The sequence below is a fragment of the Dendrobates tinctorius genome, unplaced genomic scaffold, assembly GCF_039654945.1.
Source record: "Dendrobates tinctorius isolate UK_male_01 unplaced genomic scaffold, ASM3965494v1 ptg000241l, whole genome shotgun sequence".
Lineage (NCBI taxonomy): Eukaryota > Metazoa > Chordata > Amphibia > Anura > Dendrobatidae > Dendrobates > Dendrobates tinctorius.
In genome coordinates this window covers 16,528,943-16,548,569 of record NW_027361908.1, presented here as the reverse complement: position 1 = coordinate 16,548,569, position 19,627 = coordinate 16,528,943, and the positions used below count along the sequence as shown (strand labels likewise).

The following is a 19,627-nucleotide window of genomic DNA, read 5'->3' as shown; positions in this document are numbered from 1 at the left end:
CCGCGTCCCGTGAGGCGCTGACAAGATAATCACTTGCCCCTGACATCTGATTTGCCACCTCTAAGACCTCCGCGGGCAGATCCCTGTCCTGGAGGGCCTTATACAGAGCTTCCCCCCACGAAACCATGGCTTTAGCCACCCAAGTCGCCGCAAAGGAGGGGGCCAGAGCCGACCCTGCTGCCTCATATACCGAGCGGGCAAGCCCGTCCATGAGGCGATCAGTTGGGTCCTTAATAGAGGAAACACTGGGTATTGACAATAGCGACCTAGATGCTAAACGTGACACGGGAGGGTCCACTACTGGCGACTCTACCCAAGCCTTATGGAGCTCAGGAGGAAACGGATACTTTGCCTGTAGCGCTTTTTGCATTGCAAAGCGCTTATCCGGGTGATCTCTATGTTTCTGGACTAGCTCCTCAAACTCCGGATGCGTGGCAAATCTTCTATGTGGTCGCCTGGATTTCTTAAAAGAGACCTTGTGACCTGAGGCTGTGGGCACATCGTCCTCGATCTCTAATGTCTGGTTGACTGCCTCAATGAGACTGTCCACCGAATCCTGGAACCCCAGACTTTCTAGATTCCAGGCTCCTTCCTCCTCTCCTTCATCCTGATCGCTCCCAGAGCTCAGTGACGGGGAACGGGATGCCCTAATACCCGCCGCCGAAGCCCCGGAGGGTCCGGCCGACGGGGAACGAACCCTCTTGATATGAGCTTGCCTGGTACTGGAGCGACCTCTAATGGTTGGAGGGTCCTGAGACGAGGACGAGCTCTCTTCCGCTGGCAGACATACTTGCACAGGCTGCAGGCAGAGTAGAAGGAGGAGGAGGGTAACCTCTTCCCTGACAAGCAGCGTGGTTCTCCAAACGGAGTTACACTCACCCACCGGCTCCTTGCGTGGATGCGATGTGTTAGGGCGGAAGTCTCTCCGGGATCTGCGCCTCTGACCTCCTGCCCTATATCGCGCGTCTCCACCATCGCCGCTGTCACCGCCGCGTCAGCGGGCGGGACTTCCGGCTACCACCGGAAGTCAGCGGGCGGGACTTCCGGCTACCACCGGAAGTCGGCGCGCGACCTCGCGCGATACTCGCGCTCTGCAGTGGGGGCGGGCTTCCGGCCGCGATACACGCGGCGTGCGGAGCCCGGGTGCAACGCCCTGGCTACCGCTACCCACCAGCGCCAACTTGCGGTGCGCTCCAGGAGCGGATCCCCCATATACTAAACAGGTGAGCAGGGCCATCCGCCGTGCAGGCGCGCGGGGGGGGGGGGCTCTGTCGGTCTTACTCGCGGCCTCTTCCCCCTGTACGCTCTCACCTGCGCCTCCGATTCAACCCCCTGGACTCACTACCAAGGGGTGGACGGGTCCTCCATACACTGCTGTTGTAGGAGAGTAGCAACGCGGAGGCTGACCCCTGGTTCTGCTCACACGTGCTCCTGATGAAGTTGTGGGGAAACCGAGTCCTCTAATCAGGACGCGTTGCCCCTCTTTCGTTAAAAAATAGATGTCTGGAAAAAAGTCCCAGATGTGTCCCTCGGTGCGGGAGAGGACACGTGGAGGGTTACTCACACGTGGTCGCCCGTTGGTGATTTGGGGAGATCGGATCCTCTCTATAGGAACCGTCGCCCCTATCTTATCTTCATAGAAAAAAGGGAGGAAAAAAAAAAAAAAAAAAAAATCTAGTCTGGAGCTCCAGACTGCGTGTGCCTCCATCAGACACTAAGCAAAAAACTGAGTTACGCCCGGCCTAGGGGCGAGGGTGTATGCGGCGGAGGAGGAGCTAACTCTTTTTTTGTACACTTAGTGTCGGCCTCCAGACGGCAGAAGCACACACCCACAGTCTCTGTGTCCCCCAATGAGACGAAGGAGAAATTCTCTCAATCTCAGTGATGGGAATATCTGTATTCACTGAAGACAGATTTTACCCATGAATTGAGAATGAATGATCAGTTTAGGAGGAGAAAGAAGTGGATTTCTTTTGTAACATATATTACAGCATCTTATTTTCACATACACTATTGATTTATGAAAATAAATTAAATGGTGGTTACTCGAAGAATGACTAAACTCTTGTTTTACATTGAATAATTGGTCATTCTTTTCAATCTTATGAATCTATGTAATATAACACTTTACCTTTTTCTTTGCTTTCTCCCAAACTCAATGATAAATTGGTTGTTTTAACTAACTTGTCCAAGCACTTAGTGTAGCATACTCCAGTGTGAGGTTTTTTTGATCCCGAGCATGGGAGAGGGGAACAAAGTAGCTCACACTGGAGTATGGACATTTGTTAGACCTGCAAATCAGCTAATCTTGGTGCATGAACAAGGCAGTTAAAACAGCCCTTTCAGAATGAAGTTTGGGAGAAAAAGAAAGAAAATAAAGTAAAGAAGGAAAGTATAAAGATTCATACCTTTTCAAAGACTGGTGATTAAATAAAAAAAGCTTAGTTACTTTTTAAGGTATTACACAAGATATACTGTATACCACACTTTGCTCGCGCTTCTTCAAGTAGACTCTAGTTTTGTACACCAGACACAAGTGTAATTGTCTGGGGCAGATGATGCCCATATTCAGTATCAAAATGATTACTGCACAAAATGTCCCCTTACCTCGCCGGGTTTCATCCCATAGACAGCAGACATTGTCCAGTTCAACATAACTGCATAGCCGGCTGTACTTCTCACAACACCCTATAACAAAAATATAGTTGTCATGATGATAGTTTTTTCCATTCCACTTTAGTTATTGGATTTCAGCGTGATGTTCTATTTAGTCTACTTTCAATCACTTTAACCGAAAAAAATTAACTGGAGTATGAGTTGGTATGCATGCAAAGTAGGCGCATGTTCACACTGGCCATTAAACAGACTAAATCTAAGACCCTACTGTAAGTGAATAAATAAATAAGCACTGTTTTTGATTAAAAAAAAGGCTTAAGGTGTATCCAAATCGAAATAGTCCTAACCTGAAGCTTTAAAACCTTACCATGTGTCAAAGTGATATCAATGTGAATAAGAGCCAAGCAGGCCCGGGTCTCAAACATATTTTTGTTAGTCATATTAAAATCAAATAAACAGTTGAAAACAAACTGAGTACATAGAGAGAGGCGAGAAAACACAGCAGGAGGAGATAAGGTAAGGAAGGTCAATAACGCTATCACAATACAATAGGAATAATTTGCAATGGATATAATAATCTTTCAGCAATCTTTATACAGGTGACAGAATTGTGATAGCACAGAACAGTTAGAAAATAAACTGTTAAGTATAAAGGTGAAAATATTTAGACTCCTCTCGCTGAAATGGGGCTAGTCCCTAACACGTGTTTCAGTGCTTAGTCAGGGGGTGAGAATAGGGTTTTCTTCCATAGGTACATCTATAGCCAGACCTTATGTACAATATATACATACTATGGTACTACTAATGATATTATATCAAGAAAAAATGATTTAACTCTCCAGGGCATCTTTGTTTGTTTGGCCTGAACTTTGATTTTATTCAATCACCTTTGGCAGGCCTGTAGTGCCTGATGTATACAGAACATACAGCGGGTGACTAGACAGAAGAGGAATACAGTCATGAGGATGAGCCTTTGCCATCTCCTCTACCCAATCAAGATCACGTCCAGGAAGGAGTGGAGCTTGTTGCTGTTTAAAAAACAAACAAACAGTAAAATAATGAAAGTCATCTTAAATCCATATTGTTCTATTGAGACAGAATTATTTAGATGACAGGATAAATAAAGTAAAAATAAAAATAAAAGTAACAATAGAACAATAGCAAATACAACACATCCAGCACCAACGATAAATGCAGATTCATTTCAACATTTCAAATCCGAGACACCTAACTCATTGCACAAGGACCTAACTGCTCATTCACTGTCAAAAACTGCTCAAATCTGTCTACAAATTTGCCTTCAGTAGGGGATCAAATTGCAGCTGTTGTCTATAGAAGTCTATTGAGAGGGAGGAGGGTGAATCTGTAGGAAAACAAATATTAAAAAAAAACACAATGTCAACCTGCTGAGCTATCTAGTGTAGGAAAAAAAACTGCTAAAAAATACAGGATACGTATGATATCATGGGCCGAAATAGTATTACTCGTCAGGTACAAACATGGCGACAGGTTATTCTGAAAAGATACCAGGCAAGGTAGTTACATTTTACACTTGTGACTAAGTGGATGCAATAGCAAATCTCCTTGGGTTCACCAAGATATTGTTTGACATGTTTAATATGGTTTGCAAAATACTGAATAATTCCTTCCAAAACACAAAAAACAATGAGTTAAAACATCAAAAGGGATGAATAATCTTTTGCTATATTCTCTTACTTTAGAATGGGATCATGGTAGCAACAGTAACCTCCCAATTGGGCATAAGTCTCTTTCACTGGAATGCCCCATAAGTGCCACAATACTAGAGATTACTTTTTGATGGTGCTCCAATAGAAATAAGGGTCTAGTACTCTTTGTAGTGAATAATTTTGCCCACAATATTTCATCCAACTTTACATCTACTGTATACTCGTATTTTCTCTATTTTAGGTAAAGTATTATTTTTCAATTGCAACTTACACCTGCTTCCCTGGTTCATATTACAAGCTACTTCTACACTCTCTACCCCTAGGATAACCTATAGAAATTCAGGCATTTAAAGGGGTTATCTGATGTTTTGCTAAAAGTCTGCACTGACTCTATGTGACTGTAGACTTCTCACAGTGCGTACACAGCATGCTGTCAAGATTCTCTGGTGTATGCGGAAAGAGCGAGCCATCAAGTAACCACAAATATGTGATTTGTGTACTTCTGAACACATTTTGACTAGATGTGTGTGGCCCTGATCAATTCACCTGTACTGAGCAAGGACAAGCACATCTAGTCGACATGTGGCCATAAGTAAGAAGATTGCATGTAGGCGATTACATGACCACACACTCTCACTGCAGCCCAGGCCCGGATTGGTAATATAACCAACCGGGCATTTTCCCGCTGGGCCGCTGTCATGTGGGCCGCGGGCAGCAGCGCCCGATCATCTGGCCGCTTGCCAGCTGATGCGGCCACTGGCCTGGCTGTTGCTCCTGCCGCCGGCCCTCTGCGGGCACGGCGGTTATAGTTTCCAACCCTCCCGCACTGCAGGAGATAAGCTGCCACGCCCCCCCCACGCACCCCATCCTCGCCGTAGCATGAAACCTCCCCCTGCAGCCACTCACAGCGTCGCTTGCCTGCTCTCTTCTCTGTTCACAGGACCTGTGATGAGGTCACAGGAGGGGAGGAGTCAGGGGTCACATAATCAGGAACCTTTGTCCAGACCCCTGATCATGTGACCCCTGACTCCGCCCCTCCTGTGACCTCATCACAGGTCCTGCGCACTCAGCCTTGCCTCTTGGTGTCTGCAAGACTCTGCTGTGCTGTTGTCATGGTGCTGGATGAGGTAAGTATGTGTGGGGTCAGGAGGGGTTTACAGGGTAGATGTAGCAGAGCTGTGTGTGTATGTGGTGTATGGAGAGGAGCCGTGTGTGTATGAGGTGTACAGAGCGAAGCCATGTATGTACGAGGTGTATGGAGAGGAGCCGTGTGAATGAGGTGTTTGGAGAGGAGCCGTGTGTGTACGAGGTGTACAGAGCGGAGCCGTGTGTGCACGAGGTGTACGGACCAGAGCCGTGTGTGTACTAGGTGTATGGAGAGGAGCCGTGTGTGTATTAGGTGTACGGTACAGAGCTGTGTGTACAGGGTGTACGGAGCGGTGCCACGTGTGTACGAGGTGTACGGAGCGGAGCCGCGTGTGTACGAGGTGTACGGAGCGGAGCCGCGCGTGTACGAGGTGTATGGACCGGAGCCGCGCGTGTACGAGGTGTATGGACCAGAGCCGCGCGTGTACGAGGTGTATGGACCAGAGCCACACGTGTACGAGGTGTACGGAGCGGAGCCGCGTGTGTAAGAGGTGTACAGACTGGAGCCGTGTGTGTATGGGGTATACGGAGTGGAGCCGTGTGTGTACGGAGTGGAGCTGCGCGTGTACGGGATGTACAGAGTGGAGCCAAGTGTGTACGAAGCATACAAAGTGGGCTTTTCCCACGGACACAGGAGTACATGGCAGAGCCCCGAGGAGCATTTTAAAACACACATGACGTTCCACAGGAAGTCATGTGCTGGAAGCTGACCGGAAATGAGATAATTTCATGAGGAGATTGTGACGGAACTAGGAATGCTTCAGTTCCATCACCATGTCCTCCTCCGACAGCGCAGACAGCAGGATCGCCTTGGAATCGGGGATGCCGGCCATGTGAGCGGATCATGATATGTCCTGCACCGGGAGGCTCAGGTGGGCACTACAATGGGAGCCGGGCTGCTATAGCATCTTTATAGAATCTTTCTTTATTTCTCTCTTTTTCTTTCTTTCTCATTCTCTGTTTTGTCTTTCCCTCATTTTCTCTCTCTCTCTGTTCTTTCTCTCTAATCTTTCTTTTTTCTTTCTTTCTCTCTCTCTCCGTTCTTTCTTTCCCCTCTTTCTTTTTCTTTCCTCTTTCTTTCTCTGTTATTTCTTTTCTTTACTTCTTTCTTTCTCTCTGTTCTTTCTCTGTCTCTCTCTGTTCTTTCCCCTCTTTCTTTCTCTGTTCTTTCTTTCTCTCTTTCTCTCTCTTTTTTCTTTTTTCTCTCTCTCTGTTTTCTCTCTTCCTTAGTGCCAGTCAGTGTGCCCATAATGCCAGCCACTGTGCTCTCAGTACAAGTCAGTGTGATCAGCAGTGCTAAATGGGTGCGATTAGGCGTGGACATGGGTGTGACTAGTTGCGAAATGGGTGTGGCCGGGCGTGGCCTAAAATTTCCCTTCTTCAAAAGTTGGGAGGTATGATAGGGGCAGCTATGACCATGGGGTCTGGTTGCCCAATGGATAGAAGTTCTGCCAGGAATTCTGTCACCGTGCGTACAAAACAAGACAGAGCTTTGGGAGGAGTACTGTACCTAAAAGCAATAAATAGGACTGAGCTGAAATACTGGGCACAGCTCTGACTACATGTTATATAGTCATGTTAATCTCCTCTCACTTCTTGTAATCTACAAGTATACAAAGATATTATATAGTCACCATGTGACTAGGGGGCCTGTGTAACTTCAAATACCAGGGCTGAATTTTAGTCCTAGTCCGGCCCTGCTGGAGCCACTAGAAAATCCTGACAGTGTGCCCGATTTGAGTATTCGGAAGTCTGCCCAAGGTGACTGCTGACTTTTAGCAAAAGACTGGACAACCCCTTTAACTGTAAATATAATAACACTAGCTGAAGAGCCCGGCATTGCCTGGGAATAGTAACTAACTGTGGTTAGTTTTAACAAATTATGATGATTACGGTATATTGCACATCAAAACATTTCACATCATATATTCAACACTACAGATTTGAAACACAATTTAACTAAATGATTACCTAAGCATTGATACACTTCATGCTTCTGCTTTTAATACAGCCTCCTCCTGCACCTCACGCTCCTCCTTTTACTATCAGCCACAGGAGATATATTGTATAGTACTATCAGCCACAGTGGATACTGTATATAGTATAGTAGTATCATCCACAGTGGATATATAGTATAGTACTATCAGCCACAGTGGATATATAGTATAGTAGTATCATCCACAGGGGATATATAGTATAGATAGTAGTATCAGCCACAGGGGATATATAGTATAGTACTATCAGCCACAGGGGATATATAGTATAGTACTATCAGCCACAGGGGATATATAGTATAGCACTATCAGTCACAGGGGATATATAGTATAGATAGTAGTATCAGCCACAGGGGATATATAGTATAGTAGTATCAGCCACAGGGGATATATAGTATAGTAGTATCAGACACAGGGGATATATAGTATAGTACTATCAGCCACAGGGGATATATAGTATAGTACTATCAGCCACAGGGGATATATAGTATAGCACTATCAGCCACAGGGGATATATAGTATAGTACTATCAGCCACAGGGGATATATAGTATAGTACTATCAGCCACAGGGGATATATAGTATAGCACTATCAGCCACAGGGGATATATAGTATAGCACTATCAGCCACAGGAGATATATTGTATAGTACTATCAGCCACAGGGGATATATAGTATAGTACTATCAGCCATAGGGGATATATAGTACTATCAGCCACAGGGGATATATAGTATAGTACTATCAGCCACAGGGGATATATAGTATAGTACTATCAGCCACAGGGGATATATAGTATAGCACTATCAGTCACAGGGGATATATAGTATAGATAGTAGTATCAGCCACAGGGGATATATAGTATAGTAGTATCAGCCACAGGGGATATATAGTATAGTAGTATCAGACACAGGGGATATATAGTATAGTACTATCAGCCACAGGGGATATATAGTATAGTACTATCAGCCACAGGGGATATATAGTTAAGCACTATCAGCCACAGGGGATATATAGTATAGCACTATCAGCCACAGGGGATATATAGTATAGCACTATCAGCCACAGGGGATATATAGTATAGTACTATCAGCCACAGGGGATATATAGTATAGTACTATCAGCCACAGGGGATATATAGTACTATCAGCCACAGGGGATATATAGTATAGAACTATCAGCCACAGGGGATATATAGTATAGTACTATCAGCCACAGGGGATATATAGTATAGTATAGTGCTATCAGCCACAGGGGATATATAGTATAGTAGTATCAGCCACAGGGGATATATAGTATAGATAGTAGTATCAGCCACAGGGGATATATAGTATAGTACTATCAGCCACAGGGGATATATAGTATAGTACTATCAGCCACAGGGGATATATAGTATAGTACTATCAGCCACAGGGGATATATAGTATAGTACTATCAGCCATAGGGGATATATAGTATAGTACTATCAGCCACAGGGGATATATAGTATAGTACTATCAGCCACAGGGGATATATAGTATAGCACTATCAGCCACAGGGGATATATAGTATAGTACCATCAGCCACAGGGGATATATAGTATAGTATAGTACTATCAGCCACAGGGGATATATTAGTATAGTACTATCAGCCATAGGGGATATATAGTATAGTACTATCAGCCACAGGGGAAATATAGTATAGTACTATCAGCCACAGGGGATATATAGTATAGTATAGTACTATCAGCCACAGGGGATATATAGTATAGTACTATCAGCCACAGGGGATATATAGTATAGTAGTAGCTCTCTCCCTCAGCAGTCCTGCTGCCTCTCTCCGGCAGCCCAGCTCTCCATCCACCGTCCACCGTCCCGCTCTCTCCCTCTGCAGCCTCTGTCTCCACTGGTTGTCCTACTTTCTCCCTCCACAGCCCAGCTCTCCATCCACCATCACACTCTCCTTCAATATAGCAGACATTTTGAATACCATTTATAGCAGTATCTTAAGGCTATATTCCCATTTATGAATACTGTATATGCTGAATTTTTGATGTTGCAGATTTTCTTCAGCATTTCTTAATAAAATTAGGTTACTTGCGTTTTTTTTCATTGCTTTTTTTTGTGCTGCGGTTTTTGTCTCTTTTGGTATGTCATGTTTTAAATAAAAACAGATTTGCTTTTGATACTTATTCTTTGGTGAAAACCCACACATAAAACTCAGTAAAAGAAAATGACATTGCTCATTTAAGACACGCATTGTAGGTCAGTATATACTGTCTAAAAAAAAAAAAAAAAGCACAAAGGGCATAAGATTTCTATAAATCCCATCCACTTTGCTGGAACTGTAAGAAGCTTTGTTTTCGGCGCAATGAAAATATGCGGCATCAAAAACTCGGCAAAATCTCATTGTGGGAACAAAACCTAAAGGACATTTCTTATAAAAGGTTATTTTTGATATCACATTATTTACCATGTTTGGACGGTTGTAAACCAGGACTTTTTCAGGCTTGTGCTGCACCATCTCTAGTGCTTTTTCTACAAGAGGAATGTATTCAACTTTCCTACCAGGCTCAATGCCAAGTGATGCAGTTACAATTAGTTTTGGCTGTGGAAAGAAAGATGTACAAGGTAAAGAATAAGATCACATATTATATACATACCGTAGATTAAAAAAAATGTATAATTAATTATAATGTAATTTGCTTTGTGGACAACAATCAATTGAGGTCTAAAAATTAGACTAGGGCCCAAAGTGAATATCTGATCAGCATAATAATAATAAATTTTATTTCTATAGCACCGACATATTCCGCAGCACTTTACATTTCAGAGGGGACATGTACAGACGATAGACATTACAGCATAGCAATAAACACATAGATCATAACAGATACCAAGAGGAATGAGGGCCCTGTTCACAAGCTTACAATCTATAAGGAAAAAGGTAGACCCGAAAGGTGGGTGGTAACAATTGCCCTGATTGTATTGACCAGCCATAATGTTAAGTGTGTAACAGTACAGATACAGAGGGCTAATGGATGCATAAAGCATGTGGGAACATGATGCGGGGAACCTGGTTATGGTAAAACTTTTGGCTGTGCCACACAGGGATAGATTAGGTTAATGTGTTGAGGCGGTAGGCCAGTCTGAATAAATGCGTTTTCAGGGCACGCTTAAAACTGTGGGGATTGGGAACTAATCGTATTGACCTGGTTAGTGCATTCCAAAGAATTGGCGCAGCACGTGTACAGTCTTGGAGACGGGAGTGGGAGGTTCTGATTATTGAGGATGCTAACCTCAGGTCATCAGCAGAACGGAGGGCGCGGGTAGGGTGGTATACTGAAACAAGGGAGGAGATGTAGGGTGGTGCTGAGCCATAGAGGGCTTTGTGGGTGAGGGTAATAAGTTTATACTGAATTCTGGAGTGGATGGTGAGCCACTGTAATGATTGGCACAAGGTAGAGGTATCGGTGTAACGACTGGTGAGGAATATGATCCTGGCTGCCGCATTCAAGACAGATTGGAGAGGGAAGAGTTTGGTAAGAGGGAGACCGATTAGAAGAGAGTTACAATAGTCAAGACGAGAATGAATAAGAGAAACAGTAAGAGTTTTTGTGGAGTCAAAATTAAGAAAAGGTCGAATTCTAGAAATGTTTTTGAGGTGCAGATAAGAGCGAGCCAGTGATCGGATGAGGGGGACAAAGGAAAGCTCGGAGTCAAGTATGACCCCAAGACAGCGGGCATGTTGCTGGGGAGTAAAAGTGGAACCACACACAGAAATGGCAATGTCGGGTATAGGTACATTAGTAGCGGGAGGAAACACAAGGCGTTCAGTCTTTGACAGGTTCAGTTCCAGGATGGTGTGCTGTCAGGAGAAGAAGCGTATAATTGGGTGTCATCAGCATAGAGATGGTACTGGAAACCAAATCTACTGATTGTTTGACCAATAGGGGCAGTGTACAAAGAGAAGAGGAGGGGGCCTAGGACTGATCCTTGAGGAACCCCAACAGTAAGGGGAAGATGAGAGGAGGAGGAACCAGCAAAAGATACAGTAAAGGAGCGGTCAGAGAGATAGGAGGAGAACCAGGAGAGAATGGTGTCCTTGAGGCCAATGGAATGGAGCATAGTGAGGAGGAGCTGATGATCCACAGTGCTGAATGCTGCAGAGAGATCCAAGAGAATTAGCATGGAGTAATGACCAAGGCATATGACTCCTTTGGCGAATAGCGTCTTCTTGACGAATGGGACATTTTTATTTTATTCCTCAAAATACTAGGGAAGTGTGTGTAAGTCTAGGTTCAGATTTGCATTCAGGAGGGCTGCCTGCGAAAGGCAGTCTACTTTCTCCTTTCTTCCTCCCTGAAGCTCCAACTACGCTCAGCCTACTTCCATGTGCATCCTGAGTTTCCCTGCGGTCGCCACACACGTCAAATCGCCGCATGCGGACACATCCACTTACAACACATATCTCTGCGTACCCAATGTTAAAGATAGGTACACAGGGAAATGCAGGATGCATACAGAAGTAGGTGGAGCGTAGGCGGAGCTTCACAGAGGAAGAAAGGAGGAAGTAGGCTGCCATCCGCAGCCCTCCTGAACGCAAATGTGGCACCCCAGAGGCTCAGTCGCCACAGAGGTACTGCACCTTCCTCTCTCCTAAGGTGTGGTGCCCCACCATTCAGGTAAGTTGGAGGCTCCTGACCACGCTCCAACTCTCGCACCCCACACAATAGAGTAGTTCAGCACAACCACATTGCGGCTCCTTGCTTAGAGAGAAGCAGAGCACCTTTGGTGGTTCCCTGCTTGGAACACTAGACGTGCTGGGAGGTGGGTGGAGTTCAGAGTATATATATGAGTGGGATGGTTTAGGATGACAGGTCAGTCTGACAGGAGGTCAGTGAGGAAGGAAGCCACTCGGGAGGAGTGGGGATCCCTGGAAGAAGGGATGGAGGAAGGAGTGCTGCAGCTGCCTCAGTGACCTGAGCCAGCTGGCACGGGAAAGGAAAGGAAAGAAGGAGAAGGACGTAGACTTGAAGCCTGAGTTTCCATAGAAGGGAAAAGACAAGTACGGAACGTAGGAGTAAAAAGGAACACAGAGGATGTGGGTTAGAGGACGAACCCTGCCTAGAAGTTCTAAGCGCAAGGCCGGGGCCCGGTCCTCGAGGTTGTATGAACACTAATGGTTCTGCAGCAGACACCGGTGGAGTAGTGGGCTGTAAATGCACTACTCCCATCTAAGACTTGAGGGCACAACAGCAATACGGATAGAGAGTCGGGACTTAGGAGTAGAGAGTCCCCGAAGCAGGCTACAGCTGTCTGCCGTGCAAGTAGAGTTCTTGGGAACATCTGTCAGGAGGAACTCCAGAGTACCACGGTACCAGGGGAAGAGTCTTGAGGAGATCACTTGCATATTCCCAGTGCCTTCTGGGATAAGTGAAGAGTCTCCGCGAGCTCAATGATCACTGGGTTTTGGCCGTTGCAGCTGAAAAGAGGAAATCGGAAAACCAGGGGAAGAGTCTTGAGGAGATCATTTGCATATTCCCAGTGCCTTCTGGGATAAGTGAAGAGTCTCCGCGAGCTCAACGATCACTGGGTTTTGGCCTTTGCAGATGAAAAGAGGAAATCGGAAAACCGCGCGCCGAATTTTGGCTCATCTTTCATCGTTTTTAAGAAATCTCAATATGGAAGAGGCCAGGAGCCATTTGGTGAGCTGCATTTCTTGCTACATGTTCATAGACTTACCAGTGGAAAAGCCAAACTTCACATGCCACAAATGCAAGCTTGTGTCTCTGTTGGAGGAAAAGTTGCAAAATCTCGAAGAGAGGTTAGCTACGTTGAAGATCATTAAGGAAGGTGAAGAGTTCTTGGACAGAGCAGAATTATCTCTTCATGTTACAGAAAGAGAGGAAATTCGAAGTGCACCTGAAGGAATGGAAGCATGTGACCCAGAGAAGCAGGAGGATCAGGAGGCAGTCAGCACCCATACTTCTCAGGAAACAGTACCAGGCTCTCACGCAGGAGAACGATGAAGAAATACATCAGGATAAGACTTTGCCAACAAACAGCAACCTTGTACGCCTTCAGAGTCCTCCTGGATGGAGAAAGAAAACTGTTGTGAAGAAGAAACGGAGAGTGGTGGTCATGGGGGATTCCCTGTTGAGAGGAACAGAGGCCGCTATCTGCAGACCGGATATAACTTCAAGAGAAATGTGCTGTCTTCCAGGTGCAAAAATTAAAGATGTGTCTGACAGGATATCAGGACTCTTCAGACCTACAGATGACCACCCATTCCTGCTACTACATGTGGGGACAAATGACACCACAAGAAACGACCTGGAAACCATCTGTAGAGACTTTGAAGACTTAGGCAAGAAAGTGAAAGAACTAGGAGCGCAGGTGGTCTTCTCTTCTATCCTCCCAGTGGATGGCCATGGAACAAGGAGGTGGAATAAGATTCTGCAGGTGAACAACTGGCTACGTCGATGGTGCCGTCAGCAAAGATTTGGATTTCTGGATCACGGAGTGAATTACTTATACGATGGACTACTTGCTAGAGATGGGGTGCACCTTACGAAGACTGGAAAACATGTATTTGGAAGTCGCCTTGCTACACTTGTAAGGAGAGCTTTAAACTAGAACAACATGGGAAGGGAAGCAAAAGACCAGAAAAAGCCACACACCTGACAAATGCTATTGAGAACTCTGCTATTAGAAGTGGAAAGGAAGAACAAAGACAAAAGAATCTAATTAATAAAAATATTGGAGAAAGAGAAACCAATCACAAACTAAAATGTTTCTATACTAATGCACAAAGCATGGGCAACAAACAAGGAGAACTGGAACTACTAACACAGAAAAAGAAATATGATGTCATTGGAATCAATGAAACTTGATGGGACAATACACATGATTGGAATACAAGGCTAGAAGGATACAACTTATTTGCAAGAAACAGACTTGATAAACGAGGAGGAGGTGTCGCATTGTATGTTAGAAACGCGTTTATCTGCACAGAGATTGAAGCTTCAGAGACTGGGAGTTCTGTGGAAACTGTTTGGGTAAGAATACAAGGACAGAACAATGGAAAGGACACCATTGTAGGCATTTACTACAGGCCGCCTGTGCAAGCTGAAGATATGGATGAACTCTTTATGCATCAAATGGCCAAGTTCTCCAAAAAATATGACATAGTTGTCATGGGAGATTTCAACTATCCAGACATTTGTTGGGAATCTCTCTCAGGCAAAACTAATAGGTCAAGGAAATTCTTATCCTCTCTTGCTGACAACTTTATCTTCCAAAAGGTAGGGGAGAAAACAAGGGGAACTGCTACTTTGGATCTAATCCTTATAAACAGGGAGGAAATGGTTGAGGAGGTAAAAGTGGCTGGGACCCTAGGAGGTAGCGACCATGCTATTTTAGAATTTTGGATAACTAGAGGAGGAAAACCTGTGAAGACTCAGACGTCAAGGTTAGATTTCAGAAAGGCAGATTTTAAGGGATTCAGAAAGAGAATTGGAGGGATCCAATGGCTGGATATCCTTAAAGACAAAAATGTCCAGGAAGGATGGGAAATCTTGAAAAATGAAATTCTCAAAGCACAATTGTTAACAATTCCGAAAAGAGGGAAGAATAGGAAGCATTTAAGGAAGCCAGGATGGATGAACACAGAACTTAAGCACATGCTAAAAAGGAAGAAAAAAATGTTTATGAAATGGAAAGAGGGAGGCATATCTAAAGAAGAATATAATGCTGTCTGCAGAACCTGCAGGGCACAAATCAGATTACTAAAGCTGACAATGAATTGAGGCTTGCAAGAGATGTCAAAAGCAATAATAAAGGATTTTGGGGATATGTCAAAAGTAAAAGAAAAGTCAAAGATGCTATAGGATTTTTACAGGATGAAAATGATGAAATGGTAAGACAGGATGTTGAGAAGGCTGAACTTTTAAATTCCTATTTTGCATCTGTTTTCTCTCAGAAAGGAAATGTAACATCAACTGTTCTTCACTGTCCTATTAAGGGAATAGAAGAATCCAGGATATCTATAAACAGAAAGATAGTGAGGAAGCACTTAGCTAACCTAAATGAATTCAAGTCTCCAGGTCCAGATGAATTACACCCCAGAGTACTGAAGGAGATAGCAGAAGAAATTTTTGAACCCCTCTCCATAATCTTTGAAAATTCTTGGAGAACAGGAGAAGTGCGAGAAGACTGGAGAAGAGCAAATGTTGTTCCTATCTTCAAAAAGGGGAAGAAGGTGGACCCAGGCAACTATAGGCCAGTGAGTCTGACTTCTATACCAGGAAAGATCTTTGAACAAATTATTAAACAACATGTATGTCAGTACCTGGATAAGAATGAAGTGATTAAACAGAGTCAGCATGGGTTTGTAACTAATAAGTCATGTCAGACTAACTTAATTTCCTTCTATGATGGAATCACTGATTGGGTGGATCAAGGAAATGCTGGAGATATAGTATATCTTGACTTCAGCAAAGCATTTGTCAAAGTATCTCATACAATCCTTATTGAAAAAATGACAAGGTATGGAACGAACAAGGCAACTGTTAGGTGGATTCATAACTGGCTTAGTGATCGGACCCAAAGAGTGGTCGTAAATGGCTGCACATCCAGTTGGAAGAATGTCTCAAGTGGGGTACCACAGGGCTCTGTCCTGGGCCCTGTATTGTTCAACATCTTTATCAACGATTTAGATGAAGGAATTGAGGGTAAACTGATTAAATTTGCTGATGACACAAAGCTAGGAGGGATAGCTAATACTAGAGAAGAGAGAGAGAGGATTCAAAAAGATATAAATAAACTGGAGAAGTGGGCAGCAACTAACAGAATGGTTTTTAACAGGGAGAAATGCAAAGTACTACATCTGGGCAATAGAAATGAAAAAAGCATATACAGAATGGGAGGAATAGGGCTAAGTGACAGCACATGTGAAAAAGACTTGGGTATACTAATAGATCACAGACTGAATATGAGTCAACAGTGTGATGCAGCAGCAAAAAAGACAAATGCAATTCTAGGATGTATTAACAGAAGCTTACAGTCTAGATCACGTGAAGTCATTATTTCCCTCTACTCCTCTTTGGTCAGACCTCATCTGGAATATTGTGTCCAGTTTTGGGCACCACATTTTAAAAAAGACATCAACAAACTGGAGCAAGTTCAGAAAAGAGCGACAAGAATGGTGACCGGTCTGCAAACCCTGTCTTATGAGGAAAGGTTGAAGGATTTGGGAATGTTTAGTTTGCAAAAGAGAAGACTGAGAGGAGACTTAATAGCTGTCTATAAATATCTAAAGGGCTGTCACATTGTAGAAGGATCAACTTTATTCTCATTTGCACAAGGAAAGACTAGAAGCAATGGGATGAAACTGAATGGGAGGAGACACAGATTAGATATTAGAAAAAACTTTTTGACAGTTAGAGTGATCAATGAGTGGAACAGGCTGCCATGAGAAGTGGTGAGTTCTCCTTCAATGGAAGTCTTCAAACAGAGGCTGGACAGACATCTGACTGGGATGATTTAGCGAATCCTGCTTTGAGCTGGGGGTTGGACCAGATGGCCCAGGAGGTCCCTTCCAACTCTATGATTCTATGATACCAGGGGGACACAGGTGCTACCTCCAGTTAGACCCAGGACACTTGGCAGATGTGCCAGTGGGACAAACGGGTAAACAGAATATACAGGTATGGTGGAGCTGATCTGAGAGACTTTCTGGTTATCACTGTGCATGCCAGGAAGTCTCTCAGGTCTGGAGACACGGATGTTGTCATGACGACATTGAGTCTCTATGGCAGCGATCGGGACCCTGTGTCATGCCGCGGAGTCTCCGATTCAAAGGCAGAGGGGCTGTCAGCCTCCTGACAAAGCTACTGGAGATCTTCACATTAAAAGGCGCTATAGAGGAGACGTTCAGGAAAGGCACATAAGTTGGCGGAGTGTGGAAGGGAGCTTTCCATCTTGCCTGGAGGTTGACTGAGTCCCTGACCCGGAGGACATGGCACAGAAGCGGGCACTACAGACTGTGAGTAAAGCTGTGGAACTACATGCCCTGGTGTCCTCTATTCCTTCCTGCGTCCGTCCACCTGACACTGCTACATCCCCTGCGCCAGACACTACATCACCCAAGTGTCTCCACATCTACACTGCTCTGGGACAACAGCCCTGCCTATGGAGGGCTATACTACCATTGCTGCACCACACCATCTGTCCCGGAGGATCTGCATGCAGCGGTGGCTTAACACCTCCCTTGCCGAACACCACAGGTGGCGTCACGAACAATTACATTTAACATCCACATCTTCCTATTACTTGGGCGCCCAGGGCCATCGTCCGGGTCACCGCCACCGTGACACATCCCACTGATACCAGCCCGGTACCGAGTACCCCATGGCCCTGGGAGGGTGACCCACAAATCTGAAACCAGCCTTAGGGGTGCTATGTACACGTGTATTGTGTGGGGTTTGTGTAAGGTGTACTGTTAATTATAAAAAGTAGAGAGACAATTGGAGAAATAAAGTTCCTCGCTGCTAACAAATGTTTTTTTTTTTGCAAAAGGAAAACGGTCATCACTAACACTGCGACATACGCTCCCCTAAGGCCGGTTTCACATTTCCGTTTGTTTCCATCAGTCAAAATCCGCTGTTTTGCAAAAAAAACGGATCCGCCATTGACTTGCATTAGCGGCGGATTTTGACAGATGGTCATCTGTTGGATCCGTTTTTTGACGGATCCGCCAAAATTTTGGCGTCCGCTGACTTGTGTGAACGGACAATTAAACGTTTTTTTGTCTGCACGGCTCTCACTCTCTCCCTCTCTCTCTCTCTCCTTTTCCAGTCTGCGGTTCCTTTAAATTTCCGACTTCAGCGGATCCGTCATAACACGGTACGGGGGCATACGTTGGTGTCACAATGGAAACGGATCCATCTTTTGTATTTTTCACGGATTGCAACTGACCAAAAAAACGGAAGTGTGAAAGAGGCCTAATGCATTAACTAAGAAGTTACCAGGCGATAATTCTTTTTTTTTACTTGCAAAAGAAAAAAAGCTATCTCCCTACTCTGTTCTAACTATTATTTTTTCTCTAAAAGACAATCAGACTCTACCTCCCTACCTATAAAGCCACTTTGTACCAACCACTATATATTTTTTTTTTATAAAAAAAAAACTGACATCACTTACACTGCGACGTCCGCTACTCTCCCTATAGTTAAAAATAGGAAAAGTCCCTTGGCGCCGTCTCTGATCAGCAGTGATACTGATCAGAGTACTGAGGCCACTAGTAGGGCACAAATGCTCAGCACAGGATGCCGCGCAAAAACACAATAGACAGTTTGTGTGTGTGTCTGTGTGTGGAGGGGTTTTGGGAGGAATGAGGATTGGGCAACTGATGCTGCTGTGATCACAGATCTGTCACACAACGCAGATCGCAGGAGGTATAGATTGCAGGAGGATCGTACTGGCTACCAATGATTTTTCTCTCCCACAGGTACACAAACGCTCTGCATGCCAACTCTGATGTAAAGATAGTATGCAGAACGGTGATCACTATTTTAGATTAACCCCTTTGGCTCTGATTGATCAGTAACTATTGTTTAGCCAAACACCGCCAAAAATGTTAATCAGGAGAGGTGACGTGGTGATCACCCCACCCATTGTGGCTGCTGTCATTCGTGCTGTATCAGACAGCACCAATCACATCACGTCAGATTGTTTTTTTTTTTTGTATCTTTATTGTGACATTGCTGTGATTGGCTTGTCAGAATTGATCAGGCAATCACAGCAGTCGTCTTGGGGGGAGGGGTACAGCCTCCCAGGACGAGGTCCAGCGATGGCCTGCTATTGTAGACAGCAGCCATCCTAACTCGGTCACCGAGCGATGCAGCGCGATGACCGGAAATACCGGCGTTGTATATATATTTTGTTTTGTGGAAACGCAGCACCCACAGAGCAGTATATATACGGTGCATGTCGGGAAGATGTATACATTTTACCTTTGCATGATCAATGCGCACAGATAACTCCTTGGGTGCGAACCCTCCAAATATAAGACTGTGTATAGCGCCAATTCTTGCACATGCCAACATGGTATACATAGCCTGGGGGATCATTGGCATGTATATAACAACTCTATCTCCGGTTTTGACTCCATATTTTGTCAGTACACCAGCTAGCTTGGACACCT

The 19,627-nt window shown here is 44.7% G+C and overlaps 1 protein-coding gene across 1 annotated transcript in view; it reads right to left on the bottom strand.

The window, feature by feature from the left end:
- Positions 1-19,627, bottom strand: part of ACSS3 (acyl-CoA synthetase short chain family member 3) — a 155,974-nt gene that overhangs the window by 79,959 nt on the left and 56,388 nt on the right. The window contains exons 4-7 of the mRNA XM_073556975.1: positions 19,437-19,625; positions 9,893-10,027; positions 3,504-3,644; positions 2,608-2,688 (exon numbers count right to left, since the gene is read on the bottom strand). Coding sequence (XP_073413076.1) covers positions 2,608-2,688; positions 3,504-3,644; positions 9,893-10,027; positions 19,437-19,625 — 546 coding nt within the window. The remainder of the gene's footprint in view (positions 1-2,607; positions 2,689-3,503; positions 3,645-9,892; positions 10,028-19,436; positions 19,626-19,627) is intronic.